Source organism: Papaver somniferum, chromosome 5, assembly GCF_003573695.1.
Source record: "Papaver somniferum cultivar HN1 chromosome 5, ASM357369v1, whole genome shotgun sequence".
NCBI classification, from domain to species: Eukaryota; Viridiplantae; Streptophyta; class Magnoliopsida; order Ranunculales; family Papaveraceae; genus Papaver; species Papaver somniferum.
In genome coordinates, this window is record NC_039362.1 from 109,859,283 (window position 1) to 109,876,128 (window position 16,846).

Genomic DNA, 16,846 nt, shown 5'->3' on the forward strand with positions numbered 1-16,846 from the left:
GCAGGATTTGGTGTTGTTGTTAGAGACCATTTGTGTTAAGTCATTGGTACTCTGTCAAGTGGTTTGGGTACTGCCACTAAACTGAAGTCTATGATGTGGTGTGTGTTGCTGAACTTGCTGTGACTTGGAAGTGTCAGAGAATTATCATCAGGTCAGATTCAAAAACTGTGCTCACTGACAGCAGGTTCCATGGTTTATAAAGATTAAATGGTTTAATGCAATCAAAAAAATCCCAGAGATTAAATTTGATCACTACTGTATAGAAGTTAACTTCTCAGATGATTGTACAGCTAAGAGATGAGCTCAGTTATTAGCTGGAGAAAGACAGTGGTAACTGGGAAGACCTGCTTTCCTGAAAAGAGTAGAAATGCCTTGAGTTGATTACTTTAGATTTTGCTAGGATAAAGTTTGAGCTTGATCCTGTAGGATTTTTTTTTATCTTTGCCTAATGTTTGCTTAATTTGTCATTCTTCTACTTTCACTTTTTCCAAATTAATAAAATTGTGTGATTTAGCAAAAACCAAAAAGATAAATAAAAAAATGGTGGTTCGGCAACCTTTCTCGAGTCCAAATTAAAGTTATTATGATATACTCTCTTTTGATGTTGAAACATTCTCAATTGTCATAGATATAAATACCATTGCTTGGGAAATTTTCAAATAATCCATATAATACAAAAATATCTCTTGAACAATAAATTGTTCCGAACTAAGATTGCTAAGGACCAATGAACATCCATTACTTAATTATATCATATTTCGAGATGTTTAACTAGACAAGCTTCACTCGAAATTTCTTATTTGAAATATTAAATCTTCTAGAAGTCATACGACATAGTCTCATAACGATATAATGATAAAGATTGTGAGTAAATAGAATGGTTCAGTCTTCACATACCTTTGTTGATGAAGTTCTACTAATGTCTTCAACGACCTTCAATCTCCAAGGGTTATTTAGTGATGTCTGATACTCAACTACTAACTTTTATACCTAGTCCGAGACTTGACTTCAGTAGACTATAAATCAAGATTATAGTTTCCTGCAACTAACATCGGAAACAAGCTTGAGAAAGCAAAACTTGCGAGTTCGACCGAGCAGTGTTCTAAAATGTTTGACTAGAAATAACTCGTGCCATAACGACGCTCATCGTAATATTTATTCGATAACATGGTGAACCCTGAATCCAACCAAAATCACATGTAACATTGTGTTCTAATAATGTTTTAAAAAAGTGTTAGAGTATTGCTCGGTAGAGCCCGCCAACCGTTGATATGTCAAGTTTGGTTGTCATACTTTAGTTCCAAAACTCAAGGTCGCTTGATTAGATTACTAAAGTCAACTTTGTTAGGTTAGACTAGGAAGTCTAGAAATGGTTATACATACAAGTATTACTCTGAAGAACCTGGAGAATTTGAAGACGTATAGACATCAACGAACACATCATCCTTTTGTTCGAGGTTAATAACATAAGACTTGACTTGTTTTCGTTTCTATCTACGTTACCAAGTCGTTTAGATTGAAAAAATAACATGTGAAGTTATATACAGGAAACTCTAGTATTAGAGACTTGATCATTCTATTATATATATGAAACTCTCTTCGTGTCCGGACTGGGGTAAAAAAGTGAGATCAAGACCAAGTGGCAAATCACAAATAGAAATGGTTTTTATTGAACCTATATCTGATTCATTTAACGTACCATCAAGGTTTGATGGATGCAACTTTTCGTGGTGGAAGATACAACTAAAGGAAGTAACACTCTCTTTCCAAAAGTTATTGAAAATATGAATTAAATGGCTTTGTATCGCAAGACCGATGTTCGGACTCTTAACAATCATGAGTAGTAACTACCTAATTTTTCTAACTGATTTCTATGAGAAAGAGTTTACTCATATGACTGTGGCATTAGAAGTGCCAAAATATGATCCGTATAAGATGTGTCAAAAGGATATGTCAAGATCTCCTCATGATTATCATTCTTGTGGAATCTGTATTCTTATGAAAGGATTAAATACTTTCCCAGTATATGTTGTTTGGCATAAAGATTTTCCAAACACTAATTGAGACATAAAACAATACAAGTATTTTATACATATTTCAAAACAAGTCTTCCTCGCGACAACACCTTGAACATGTTGGAAATGTGAAAGATAATTTTTTTGTTAACCACGTTGTTAGCAAAGGGCTACAATGAAGCTTGTGATCTTCTAAAGGAGTTTCGAACAAATTATTCCAAAAATACTCCTTGTAGATATTTTTTTCATAACCAATGAGAAAACACGTTATTTTATTTCATATCGTGTGTATAGGAAGATGTTACTGATTTTTAGTAATAATGGAATAGCTTTATGTTAGGTTATGGATATGAAATCGATCTTTTGTGAAGGCTAAACCCAAAAGGAAACATTATCCTTCATATTTATCGGTTTCAGATTTTGGAATTATTTCCTAAAAAACTGGTGTTTTCGGTTTCGAAGGGATTTCCTAAAACCTATCTCTTTCCAAAAAAGAATGTTTTCACCTAATATAAAAGGAGGAATTCATATGTTGTTTTCACATACAATTTTGGAGTTATTTTTCGGAATCAGTCTTGGGTTTCTGGTGAGCAACCATGGGAAAAAAAATCTAGGAGTGATAAACCTTCTAATACCGTCTAATCTTGATATTCAAAAAATCCGCTTTCCGAACATGATCAAAGATAAGCACAAATCTACCTTATTTATGGATAGTTCATGTTGTGATAAATATTTAGCTCTCATAGGAGATTTGATTCAACAGTTTCACATGCAAGCTATGTGAAGTTCGTTCAAGATCGAGACTACAGAAGACTCTTCTATATGGACAGTTATTCACCAGATGTGGTAAGAGTTTTATATGAATATCTTCACAATATTAATCATATAAAGATCACCTTTGTTACCTATGTTGGTTGCAATCACATTCATATCAATCATAAGATGATTCCTAATATCATCAAGTACAAATAAGAATGTAACCATATGATTACCGGTAAAGAAGTTGATACAAACGCTCCGTCAACTAGCCTTATTTGGAAACCTATTGATTGGGATAAAGGTAAATTACCAACCAAAGAAATACCTTTTGATTTGAAGGATCTTTGGAAAGCTTGTTATTGCCACTCTGTTTGCAAGTGGAAGAGACAGGTCACATTGGGACAAGGAATTTGTTGATTTTGTCTACTTTTTTCTTGAAGTAGATAAACAAATAGATCTTTGTGGAATAATCCTTAATCAAATGCTTAATATAGCTGAGTATCCTACTCTCTTGGGCTCCTATAGGAATCTTGGTTATCCATGTCACATAACTGAAATTTGGAAGAGTGAACAAGCAGATTTGTTTGGCCATCAGCTAAACACTAAAGCAGTCTCTGAAGGAAATATTAATCAAATGTTAGGAAGACAGAATAAAAAACAGATTCGCGTCTCTTCACCTCAGTCTTCTGATACATGAAATAATAACCTCTCATTACTTCTTTATGGTCTTGGCAAGCAATTGAACTGTATTCAAACACAATTAGCTTTTGCTGCTCGAAATCATCCGAAACTCCACATGGATTATTAGCTATCCATACTGACTTCTGGAAAAATGAAAGATTTCCAGGTTTGCTTTAAGAAAGTCAAAAGTGGTTCCAACCAAAAAGTGATCTTCTTCATCAGCCTTCATATGAATAAACTAATCAATTGGTGCTTTCCTTTAATGATTATGTAAATTTTATTCAACTATCAATAAATATGAATGATAAGTTTTTATCGCAGATCTTTGTATCATTCTTTAACGGATATGATTGCATTGCTTGTGCTGATTTAATATTTATTTCTTTCGGTTCTCATAAACCCTAATGATTTGGTCTCATATTTCTTATCTTATGTGATCTCGTGACTTGTTGATTTTGATACTTAAAGGTTGCTTTATCAATTGATCATATGGCTGATAATTAAACTCATGTGTAAAGTCACGACTATACTATTATCGATTTATGTTTCATAAATTGTGTATTTAGTATACATATGAGTTTCAGATTTAGCCTTTTACTTGGGAAGGTAATAACTAAGATCCATCGACCTTTCTCTGGTAAACATTGTCTCTTTGTTATTCTTTTGTTCCACAGGGGTATAACAAAACAATGGGGGATAGTTCTATATTAAACTTGTGCTTAAACGTCATATCTTTCTGGGGTGAGTGGTTGTGGAATTTGAGAGAAGAATTATTCTGTTAATCTTTTTTCTGATATGGAACTAGATCGATTTCGATCTTAGTTTGCCGTATCGAAGATAACGATTATGTCTGATTAATTATTTCCTGTTAAGAAAAGCAAAGTTAATTATGATATTTGTTTTTGTTTAACAAAATAAGATACAGTTATTTTCGGAACAATTGTTGCATGTTAAAAAAAATAAAGCTAATTCTGATCTTTATTTTTTGATTGGCGAAATAAGGAACAATTGGTTTTGGTACAATTGTTGCATTGTTAAAAAAAGTGAAGTTAATTCTATTCTTTACTTTTATTTAACAAAAAGAGATACATGTCTTTTAATACAATTCCATACAACCTTTGGATCGGATGGAATTTAGTGATTCCCCATGGAATTCAACAAAAGTAAACAATTGTTGCATGTTAAAAAAAATAAAATTAATTCTGATCTTTATTTTTGATTAGCGAAATAAGGAACAATTGGTTTTGGTACAATGTTGCATTGTTAAAAAAAGTGAAGTTAATTCTATTCTTTACTTTTGTTTAACAAAAAGAGATACATGTCTTTTAATACAATTCCATACAACCTTTGGATCGTATGGAATTTAGTGATTCCCATGGAATTCAATAACCCCCTGTAACCCTGATAATTTTGGCGATAATCTTGGTGACAATAAAAGGATAATGTTTCTACAGGCCAATCTTCTTGGTGTACCATTAAACATAGGGTCTAGTATCTAAGCAAGTAGCGAAAAGGACACGGGATGTGATCCCTATTTCTAGTAATGAAAAACAATAATCAAATAGCAAGTAGTATGATCGCCCAATGGTGCGAGCTTATAAAATTTGAGTTAGGCTTCTGTGCTGCAGTTCCAATAGGCGTCGTAAATATTTGTACTAATGCTAGTATTGGCATTACCATACATCATACAACCATTTGGAACTGAGTGGGAATGCGGAGCCGAGGAGCCTCAATCTCACCAGGCTTCCCAAGCTGACCGCAAGCAGCCATTTGATCATCACCTCTACTGGGACGCAATAATACAACACACCCTGCTTCGGCCAGAGCATTCCTAAACTCTATCATTTTCTTTTCACTGGTTGGTTTAAAGGGTGAGCCTTTGTGTGGATTAAATGTGAGAAGATTTACTTTGCATGGAATGTCCTGAACAAGATCAACCAGCCTCTTTGCATCATCCATGCTGCAAGAAACACATATCACGTAAACAATTCAGCATACATTAAATCAGAAGTTATATTCAACGACCAGGTCTTCGCACCAGAGAAATGAGTCATTTTCCTCACTCCTCCGAGATTAGATGCTCCACCAACAAAACAAAAAAAAAAATTCTCCCTAAATGCCCTAGGGAGATGTCTGTGAAGTTAAAATGCCCGAGTGCATTTAAGAACAAAGTTCTGGTCAAAAGTCTGTGGTTTAACATGCCTCTGAATCCTATCTCAACGAAAATATTACATAGACTGTAGAGAGGCGTTGCTTACCTGTCATTAACTCCAGCGAGCATCACATATTCAAATAACACCTTATACTTATGTTTGGTTCGGAGTTCCTCACGTAGAGTCCCTAGAAGGAGTGCCAAGTTATACTTCCTGTTGATCGGCATGATCCAGTTTCTAACCTGAATGATTTTTCTCGATGTGATTAGTATGTGTATGCACATTTATAGCATACACGCCACTAACCAAATCTACAGTGATAGAGAGAAATACCTCATCAGTTGTTGCATTCAAACTGACTGCCAATGCACAGTTGGACTCATGAAGGAAGCGCCTGAGTTGGGGAACAAGCCCGCTGGTTGAAACGGTAACTTTGTTTGGACTGAATTGAAGGCCTTGAACATCAACCATTATGGAAGCAGCTTTTAACACATTATCAATATTGTGAAGTGGTTCTCCCATTCCCTGCAAAATCAATTTTCCAACTTACATGTGTTTTCCAGGGCAATATGCCAACCAAGAAGTCCATTAGCTGAGAACCTAAAATCTCTAAACTCGGATTGAACCAGCTAGCTTTCATGGACATTAATGTAGTAAGTTTAAAAAATTTCATTCATCTTCAGCTCACCATAAATACAACATTTGTAATAGATCCGATTTCACTTGAGAGCAAACGCCGTGCAAAAACAGCCTGCTCTACTATCTCAGCTACAGTTAGATTCCTCATTAAACCCATCCTACAAAAATGGAAGATACATGTGCCATATTAAGACTAGCAGCAGTTCACTGTAATCTTTAACATATTGAACCCGGACGTGTTGATTTAAAACAAATTAACTTTACCTGCCGGTGAAACAAAACTGGCAGTTCATGCCACAACCAACTTGGCTTGAAACACAAACAGTATTTCTCCCACTCTTTGGAATCACAACTGTTTCTATGACTGATCCATCTTCCAACTTGAACAGTATCTGAGACCTCCTGTGAGTATCAAAATTAATGAGAATATTCTCACAATAACAGACACCATTTCTACATCTCACAAGAGAAGGAGATGTTAAACAATGTAGGAAGTGAAAGAAAGACACCACACCTTTCGAGTTCCATCTGATGCAGTGAGGACATCTTTCAAAGACAAAGCCTTAAATGCAGCTAATTCCCCCAACATTTTTCTAAAATCTTTGTTCAATCCTAACAACACAAGGAAAAAAACAACCCATCAAGATAACAAAATACCTGACACCATTACAGTACGAAAAACCAATAATTTGCTAATAACAGTTTATATCATCAAAATTATACCTTCCAACTCATCACTACATAGTGCCCAAAGGTTGTTCCCATATAAACGCTTCCACAACATTAATGCTTGACCAGGTCTATATCCATGTGATTGCACCCATTTCTATCCAACCCAAAAATCTCCAAGTAAGCAACACAAGTTGCGCAATACAAAGACAACTATTACAAATACAAAAGTTAGAATTACTCACTTCAAGTTCACAATAATTCATGTTCTTTAGAATCACTTTCGAACCTGCATAAAAATACAACTTTTTGATTAGACCCCACAATTTCAAAAGCATCAAATATCAACTACATTGAAATGATTATAATGACAGAAATCTAACCAGTTTTTTCTGAGCTATTTTTTAATGGTAAATCTGAAACTGAAGAAGAAGAAGAAGAAAAACAAGATTTTGCAAAAACTGAAATAAAGGGGGTGTTATGAGGCGTCGAGAGAGTGGATATGTAAGATGTATAAGAAGGATGGGATACGAAAGTGGAAGGAGTTTTAATTGAGTGTTTCATGTATGGATTCTTCTTCATTACTTTGAGACAACTTGTTCCTGCGCGTTTCATGCACATATAGCTTACCTCCATTGATAAATTCTCACTCTTTTGCAGAGACTTAAAAATGTTTTAGGGTTCTAATGGAGGGAGAGAAGAAGAGCGAAACACTCTGGAGTAGTGAGTACTGGTGGTATTCAGGAAGTTTTGTTTGTGGATACCAGTCACTAGATGGATAAGGAGGAGCTTTTTCCACGGGGATTCTAAACTCAAGCCCAACAAAAAGAAGTTCTTATTCTCAAGCCCACCAAGAAAATAAGTTACACTAGAACTTCCATAAATTGTCGTCGAAAGGAGCTAGGGGTGAGCATTTTATCTGTAATCCGCGGATTTAACCGGGACCAACCGCATTTTTGCGGATTGATGTCCGGATCGTTCGCTGATGGGTTGGACGCGGATGAGATTTTTGAAAGGGAAATTTAGGCTAAGGCCTAATCCATGGATAACCCATAATATGAGGCCCTTAATTAAAAGAAGTTTAAATCTAGGCCCGGAGCTATTAAAAGACATTCATACCCTTTTATATGAACGGTTTTTTGGGGACCAGCCTTTTTTTGGGGGGGCCATTGTTTTATTTTGGATAAGACATTAGAAGTAAATCTAGGTCATCCCGTATCTAAATATTTATATTAATACCAAAATTACCAATTTCAATTAAGTTAGTGCAATGATTAGTTGTATCATTAGGTTAACATAATTAGTGATTAGTACAAGATTAAATCAAAAAAAAAAATTAAACTAAAAAGAAATTAAACTAAACTAAATGATTAGTGCAAGATTAAATCAAGATTAAATTAAAAAAATTGAACAAAGGTTCGGTTGGGAAATATTTTTTCCGACGTAACCGAACCTTAATTCGGTTAGAAAATGTTTTTCGCGACGTTGGGAAATATTTTGCGAAATAACCGAACTAAGGTTCGGTTGGGAAATATTTTTTTGCAACTAACCGAACTATTATGTTCGGTTGAGAAATATTTTTTGCTACTAACCGAACTATTAGGGTTCGGTTGGGAAATAATTTTTGCGACTTTGCCGAACCCTTAGTTCGGTTAGGAAATGTTTTTTGCAACGTAAACGGACTGTTATTATGTTGGGAAATATCTTTTCGAACTAACCAAACTAAGATTTGGTTGGGAAATGTTTTTGCAACTAACCGAAGTATTAGGGTTCGGTCGGGAAATGTTTTTTTGCTACTAACCGAACTATTAGGGTTCGGTTGGGAAATGTTTTTTGTGACATAACCGAACTAAGGTTCGGTTGGGAATTTTTTTTTGCGAAATAGCCAAACTGTTCTTCATGTTCATCATTTCCATTAGGTTCGGTTAGTTCGACAAAGTTTCTCACATAATTTCTAGACGAACTTCTCTCTGCAACTTCCATTTTCAACTCATTTGACGGTTAATACTCATTTCTCATTCGAACGAGGAACGTCAAGGAAAGAGAGAAGAAGAAGAGAACAATTTTTTCTTTCAAAACTAAAAAATTTCGATTCCCCACTGTTTTTGTTTTTGGTTAATAGATTCATTTAGATTAGATATATATGATTAGATTTATATAGTTATTAGGTTAGTTTTAATTTAAATTAAAGTAAAGGGTAAATGTGTATTTACCTAATTTTAGGACACCCCTTATAAGTATAGGGAGGTTGGCCTAATAAGACCATGGTCCCCCCAAAAAAACTATGGTCCCTAAAAAATGGTTCTTTTATATATTGTCAAGCCCCAAATTAAATAAAATTTTAAATTTAAGCCCAAAATTATTAAATCTAGGCCCAAAATTATTAAAGTATAGTGTAAATGTGTAAGCAGAAGTTACACATGCATATGCCATGTGTATCCAGGAGTTACACACCCTTATGACATGTGTAATGCAAAGTTACATATCAAAAAATAGACATCAAAAATAACGCATAAAAAAGTACATGTATTACTTTAATATTCATTTATAATAATTTCCTAGCGTGTGTAACTTAGCATGTGTAACTAGAAATTACACACGCATCTGTCTAGTGTAATTGAGAGTTACACATGCGTCTGATTTGTGTATTCAGCATCAACTCCAATTCCAGCGAGACCATTTAAGAAATTAGCTTTTATGAAGTTATCTGAAACCTGAAATATAACAATAAGCAATCTGCATGTTTCAGGAAAAAAATATAGTCAAATACCACATAAAAGGAGGCAAAAGTTCGTAAACAGGTAAAATCTATGTAACCCGAAGTTACACATCTAATTAGCATGTGTAACTTCTAGTTACACATATATTTAGCATATGGGCTATGTACTAAACAGTTACACATGCATCACATGTGAACTTTTTTGGCTATAAAATCTGTTCATTTTAGCATGTGTAGAAAAGAGTTGCACGTGCATTTGACTAGTGTAACTATAAGTTAAAAATGCATCTTACTAGCAAAATATTCCATCAAAGCATCATACTAACAAGGTTCAAAGACAAGTTATTTGATCTTACAAGAGCAATAGTTGATCCTAAATTCTCAGCACAATAAATCATACATGTCAGAGCTAAAAACAAGTTATAAATGACGCAGGGTAACTCACCATCAATTATATTATACTGAATGAGGGCCTGAATAAAGACGCATGCAAGTCTCACAAGTTTGTTCTACATATAGTTGTCCTGCAAAGTAATAAGACAAAAAGGTACCATAATATCAAATTAAAATGAAGTATTTGCTCTTCTTGTTAGATGAAATCTCCTGGATTGCAATCACACTACGAAAAAGTTGTTTTTATGGTCGGATCCCAATAACAAGGCAACTTAAAAAGGAAAAAAATGCACAACTGACAAATAAACTGTTTTACAAATTTGCAGGAACTAAGTGAATAAATTACAATTAAGAGATCAGTTGCAATAAGAACTTAAATAGATGTATAATACGACTTGTGTAACCGGAAGTTACACATGCATATGTCATGTGTAATCGGAAGTTACACATCCAATTAGATAGTGTAACTAGCAGTTACACATTCAATTAGTATATCCTCGGACATAACTGAGGATCAACAACAACAACGTATGGCATACTTCAGTATAATAAAAAGAATAGTATCATCAAGTATGAGACTCATGCATGATACCAATATAAAAGAAAATTCACTAGAAAATTTTAAAAACTTTGCCTAGTACTTCCAGATGCTACTGTTGCGTCATTTTTGCACAATTTATCCATGTACAAATGAAACACATGAATATAAGAGGGACAAGTACCTTAATATGAATTTGTAAGTACTTGACATAGTCAACGATATCATCCATGAGCAAAGGATCATCACTGATCACCTTGACAATAGCCAGCATCCTTATCCATCCATGCATAAACTGCTAGAGTGTCCTGTCAGTGCAGCTGATGAATCCAACTGTAACCAACTTCCTAATGTGTTTCCCTGCACAAAACAACACAAAACTAGTAAATTAGCAGACGAGTTTCAATTAGATCAGCAGGTATGCCTCTAAGAACTGCATATGCATATCCCATCAAATTAGCATGTGTAACTAGTAGATACACATCTAATTAGCATGTGTAACTAGTAGATACACATCTATTTAGCTTGTGTACCTAGAATTTACACATCTAATTAAGTTTCTCAAAGTGAAGGACAAAAACACTTACATAAACATTTAAGCAAAAAAAAAATTAAGCTAGAAAAAGAAGGGGAAGATAAAACTAGAGCAGAACCCTAAGATCCCAGCAGGACTTGTCAACCTTCATACCTACATTCTGCATAATCGCCATGTTAGAAACAGAGCGCCAACAACTTCAGTCTCTACTTCTGCTGGTGTTTCCTCAGCAGGCCTGTCAACCTCCACACCACATCTTCTGCATAATTGCAATGCTCTGCTTCGTCGTCTCTTATATTGAGAAACACATCGTACAAATTTTCTGAATAAAAAAAAAATAGTTCCTCATGAAAAATACAAATCATAATACAGAAGATTCACATACATTCCACCATTCGTGTTGGATGATTTAGATATTGTAAGATGCAAATTAAACGTCAAAAACCAAAAACAACGTTGGTCCTTCCTTTTTACCTATTTTGGGCCTTCGAGAATTGGGATATCTGGCAGTTTGGAATTCATCTGAGAAGATAACCAAAAGAAGATGTTTTCAGATAAGAGTCCTAGTTAATAAAACCAGTTCCATGGGTGGTGTTGAAAGAATAGTTCCTTACCGAACAAGTACAAGTCACCTTCTGTGTAGTATTTGACAGCAACCTCAGAGGTCGGCAGCTTTTTCAACTCATCTGGATCAATGAAAGAAGAAACCACTAAGAAACAGATTATTATACTGGACCACTGTGGTCTGAAAGCTTCTTGATAAAGAAAAGAAGAAGGGGACAGAAATAAAAGACACAACTTCTTTTGCTAGCCAACACAAATGGCCTATTGAATTTTCACATCAAAGATACTAAATTTATAATTGCAACCAGCAGTTCTGCCAGAGTGCTGGTCCCAACAGGGACTAAAATACCTCCTTTTGTTCAGAGATGCTCTATCATTATGTTAGATAAACTATGGATTTATCAATAAATCCTTGTATACAATTTTTCAATTACCAAATTTAAGCAACATTACGATTATCAGGCATAATCATAATACATACCTCCTTGAAGCTTTAATAACTTGCCATAAGTTTCAAAAGCATGCATCTCCACACATTCAGAAAAATGATCTGAGAAAAAAAAAATTGACGACACTTGATACTTTTCAAACTTCGGGACTAATCCAAGCAGTAAGCCCCTTAAGCAGGTCAAGAACACATAAAAGTGCAAGTAAAGAGGTACACTTAAAATTTGTCATAGGCTACTTACAAGCCATTCTTGGGCTTATCATATACATCACCACTATCATGAAATAATAGAATACTGCAATGTGTTGGGCAAGAAAGCGGTCAAACCACCAGGAATTTCCCCCAAGTTCCTGCACAAAAGAAGGTGAGGTGAAATGATACGAGAGTAACTTGTGAAGGGTAAATTTCTGAATTGAACTACATAGCATCTGAATAGTAACAAGTATAAATGAATTTCCAACCACTAATGAGGCTTTGACTGGGTTATATGAGGTGCTACAACATGATATAACAAAAAAAAAATTATGATTTCCTTTCCCGCAATATACTCCTTAATGACTTAACTGTCCATATGGTAAAGACCATATTCATTTAAGTAATGGGTTTAAATTGGTTTCAGACTATTGATACCACATTTCAAGCATGTGCTTATTGGTCGTGTTCAAATTCACATATAATTTTGATAAGTGCTTGTAATGGCATATGCATTGGCCCCAAACAGTCACTCATGTATCCATATCATTAAGCAAGGTAACAAGGCATGGAGAAGTCAAAACTGCTCAAAGTATGATATGAGACCAAATGGGTATGCAATCAGATAATAAGAGGTCAAATAAGGAGATTATAGGGTTGCATGATAAATGGTCGCACCTCCATGATAAGTAGGTGATGCATCTCATTCCAGCTTTCAGCAAAATGCACTTTCAAATAATCCGCTCTTCTCCACCAACCAAAAGTCTCGTACAGGTGTAGAACAAACATAAACGCTGAATCACAACAAACAACATGCCACAATTAGCAAGTACAAAGTCTTCATATACAAATGGGGACATTAATACTTAAATCCTTCAATAACAAAGGATAGGGATAATTGTGTACTCAGCCATAGGCACATATTGCCTATCATCTACTCAATTGGCTCGGTAAATTCAAAAGAGGCCATTATACCCAGTTTACTAATATTGATGACTAGGATATTGGTTAACAAGGTTGATAAACAACTAATCAGATAGTTGCACCTTCGTGTTTGTTCTCCTAAACTTTTTAAAGAACCGAGCACATGACCTTGAATACTAAGTCCTGAATTAGAATGTTAAGAAAGCCAACAATTCTACAATAAAGGCACTGTTAAAAACAAATATTAAACAAGGGTTTAAGAAATGTAGCACACACCGAAATAAGTAGGGCTGTTCATGGTCGGTTTTGGTTCGGTTTCTAGCCAAACCAAAACCGAAACCAATATTATTGGTTTCTAAAAATCTAAACCAAACCAATCCATTAACCATTGGTTCGGTTTTCAAATGGTTCCAGTTGGTTTCGGTTTGTCCCAGTGGTTTTTGGTTAACCAATAATTATGTCAAACCAAAAAAAAAATACACAAATTTACAGATAAAAAAATCGTAGTTGCTGATAGTATTGGTTTACACAAATATACAAACAAAAAAAAAATCAAGAATAGTGTAAGCTTACTCTAATTTTAAAGATCAAAAGAAGATATATAATATATCTTAATTTAGTTATTGACAAATAAAAAAGAAGGAAGACGGGAAAAAAAAAGTCAAGTAGCAGCAGCTGTTGTTGGGGGTGGAGAAGGGAGGCGGCTGAGAGAAGGAGAAAGAGAAAGAGGGAGAGTATCATAATGAAATATTAGATTTAGGGTTTCTATTTATCCTCTAAATCAATGGGTAGAATCTAATACTCCCTCCGTCCCACTCCTAAGTGACCTATTTGAAATTTGCACAATTTTTAAGGCAAGCAAGGAAAATAGTATTTTTAATCATTTTTTACAATTATACCCTTATGAATAATAACTAGTGAAATTTAAAAATGGTTTATCTCTCAAAATACTCCACGGATGTTCGCAAATTTCATACAATTGAAAAGCATTTTAAAACACCTACGTAACGAATATAAACATGCCTATCAAATTATACATATTTCATATATTATTTATAATTAACTAAAAGGATAATTCCGGAATATCTCATTGTTTAGTGATATAGGTCACTTATCATTGGGACAAAATCTAAAATCAAATAGGTCACTTAGGAGTGGGACGGAGGGAGTACTTTTAAATCGACGGTAGAAACTAAATTTAAAAATTAATCGGTTCCCCAATGGTTTTTGGTTCGGTTTTCAGGTCAAACCAAAACCAAACCAGTAATGTCGGTTTTTCAGCTTTTTTTACCAAACCAATCCAAATCTAAATGGTTTGGTTCGGTTTCTTGCTTATTGGTCTGGTTCGGTCGGTTTCCAATGGTTAACCGACACCATGTTCAGCCCTAGAAATAAGAAACTCTAGAAATGGTTTCGAGTACAAAGAATCTTGCATAATCTCTGTCACGGTAGAAAACATCAAGTATCTTTATCACTGAATGCTGTGTATTAAAAGAAAGAAAGATAAATCCAAAGAAGGCACAAAATATTCATGCTGAGAAGAAAAAAGAGCTTCAACCGCTCATTGTAGAATCTTCACGGAAAATGTATATACAGGTCTTTCAAATTGTAATAGATTAAAAACATTTCAAAATACCTACAAGTATTCCAACATTCGTAATTTCTCTAAAGAGGCAAGTAATTTACCGTAAGAGCAATATTCACTGATTGTTCAACCTTTATAGCCCATCTCTCCAAAACAGATGAGGATGTATCCTCACCAGTATCCTCTGCACTTGCACTTCCTTTTCTGTCATCTCCTGGGAAACTTTTGGATTAGAACGACTCCTCTACTTTGACTTTTTCCTCATCATCTTGCAATATTGTTCTGTTCCGATCTGAATAGAACAACCAAAAAAGAAATCAAAACCTAATCAAACTAATAAGAAAATAGAACTACTAAATGAGAAAAACATATAGAATCAATCGAAAACCTTACCTGAAGTAGCTTCGAAACAACAAATTGGAATCGGCTGATTGATTTGAATTCGTAGTTGTTAAACCTATTTGAATCAAATCGATTACATGATATGTCTTCGAATCAACTGAAAAATCCAGATTAAAGGAGACGGATCAAATCGATTGGATGATTCAGCTGCTAAATCGATAAACTAATCTATAAATCAAATGAGAAGAAAGAAAACCCTAGAAAAATCTGTGTAGGTTTGGTCTGAGATTCAATCTAAAAACTAAAAATGAATGATTGATTTTTTTTCATCTGTTTGTAGTCATCAGCAGAGATCGATAAAGCTAAAAGCATTCCTCTCTGTAATCGTTTTCTCCTGTTTGATATTAAAACCGTAAAATTCTTCGGAGCAGAGACGAGAGAGAAGTGAGAGAAAGTGAAAATGAATCTGGAAATGAAACCTATAGCCTATTTCATTAGGTATATATAGTAAAGGGTATTTTTGGTATTACAAATTTCCCCAAACCCTGAACTTTATTAGCAAGCCCTGAAATCTAAAGTTCTGGGCCTAAAAATATTAAAAAGTGAAAGTATGGAGTTGATATGAGAGGATTTAGTGGGGATTCTATATATTAAACCCATATAGTAGGGGGTTCTAGTATTTTTCACTTTTTGAAATCCAACGGATTACGGATTGGGCTCGGATACAACTTTGAAAATCCGTTGAACTTCCATATCCGTTAGATTAGGGACATTTATATAGTTTCTAGAAAATATATAGATAATTTGGAATTTTTAAGGTGTTTGCTTGGAGTGTTGTTCATGGTACTTCTTTATTCATACACATATATAAAATGTGTAGGTTTTATATGAAGTCATCTATATTGGTTTTATTTTTTCATTATGAATTTTAACTAACACAAATCCATTGGATTATCCGCATCCAATTCGTTCATCCGTGCATCCATTGGATGCAAATCCGTTGGATGTTGGATTGGATGCGGATGCCAAATTTGAAATCCGTAATGAATTGGATTGGATGCGGATGAAGTAAAAACCGGTCCATACAGGCCCATGCTCACCCCTAGTCGAAAGTAGAAAGTGAAAATTAGGTCAAACCCATTTTTCAGATTTTTTTTATCGTGAAACCCATAGGCGCAAAACTTCAGGCACACCCCCATTATATCGGTGAAAATTCTTCCCAGACCCATCTTTTTCTAAATTTTTGTTTTCGTTTTTTCAAGGCTAAACTAAGATTTTTTTTAGTTTTGGAGCAGCATAAAGAGAGAAAGAAAAAGTTACCCTCGAGATTGATTCATATTCTTTCAAATCTGGAAAGAGATGTATGTTTCAAGCTAAATAATCAAATTATCAATTCATATTCTTCCAAATCTGGAACGACTTGGTCTATTTCAGGCAAAATAATCAAATCGACATGGATTTTAGGTTTTAATTTGTAAGCATTTCTGTTTTGGTTTTTTGTTTTCATTGTTACAAAATCTATCTCTCATCTTGTTTCTAATCTATTTCGATTTAGCTTTTGTGTTTTTTTAGTTTTAACATGTTTTAGGTTTGCGCATTCAGAGATTAACGTGAATGAGTTCTACAATTGACAACACTTTTATTATCATTCTCGACATCATCATCATCATCGTCGAGATTGGATAATACA

The 16,846-nt window shown here is 34.3% G+C and overlaps 1 protein-coding gene and 1 pseudogene across 1 annotated transcript; both read right to left on the reverse strand.

Annotated features, from left to right (window-relative positions):
* Positions 1–4,841: 4,841 nt before the first annotated feature.
* On the reverse strand, positions 4,842–7,647 carry LOC113282398 (dual-specificity RNA methyltransferase RlmN-like). The gene is made up of 9 exons (XM_026531388.1): positions 7,300–7,647; positions 7,162–7,205; positions 6,971–7,073; positions 6,762–6,859; positions 6,512–6,639; positions 6,297–6,405; positions 5,942–6,133; positions 5,714–5,850; positions 4,842–5,415 (listed from the first exon to the last, which is right to left on the reverse strand). The coding sequence occupies exons 1-9, from the start codon at positions 7,550–7,552 to the stop codon at positions 5,139–5,141; spliced, it is 1,341 nt and encodes a 446-aa protein (XP_026387173.1). The 5' UTR covers positions 7,553–7,647; the 3' UTR covers positions 4,842–5,138.
* Positions 7,648–9,520: 1,873 nt separating this feature from the next.
* LOC113279443 lies at positions 9,521–15,909 on the reverse strand (annotated as a pseudogene).
* Positions 15,910–16,846: the final 937 nt, after the last annotated feature.

Coding starts and splice junctions, on each gene's coding strand:
- LOC113282398 (XM_026531388.1), bottom strand. CDS start 7,552: ATGGAGGTAAGCTATATGTGCATGAAACGCGCAGGAACAAGTTGTCTC. Junction 6,860..6,970: donor ATGTAGTGATGAGTTGGAAG/GTATAATTTTGA, acceptor TTGTGTTGTTAG/GATTGAACAAAGATTTTAGA. Junction 6,640..6,761: donor CATCAGATGGAACTCGAAAG/GTGTGGTGTCTT, acceptor AGGAGGTCTCAG/ATACTGTTCAAGTTGGAAGA.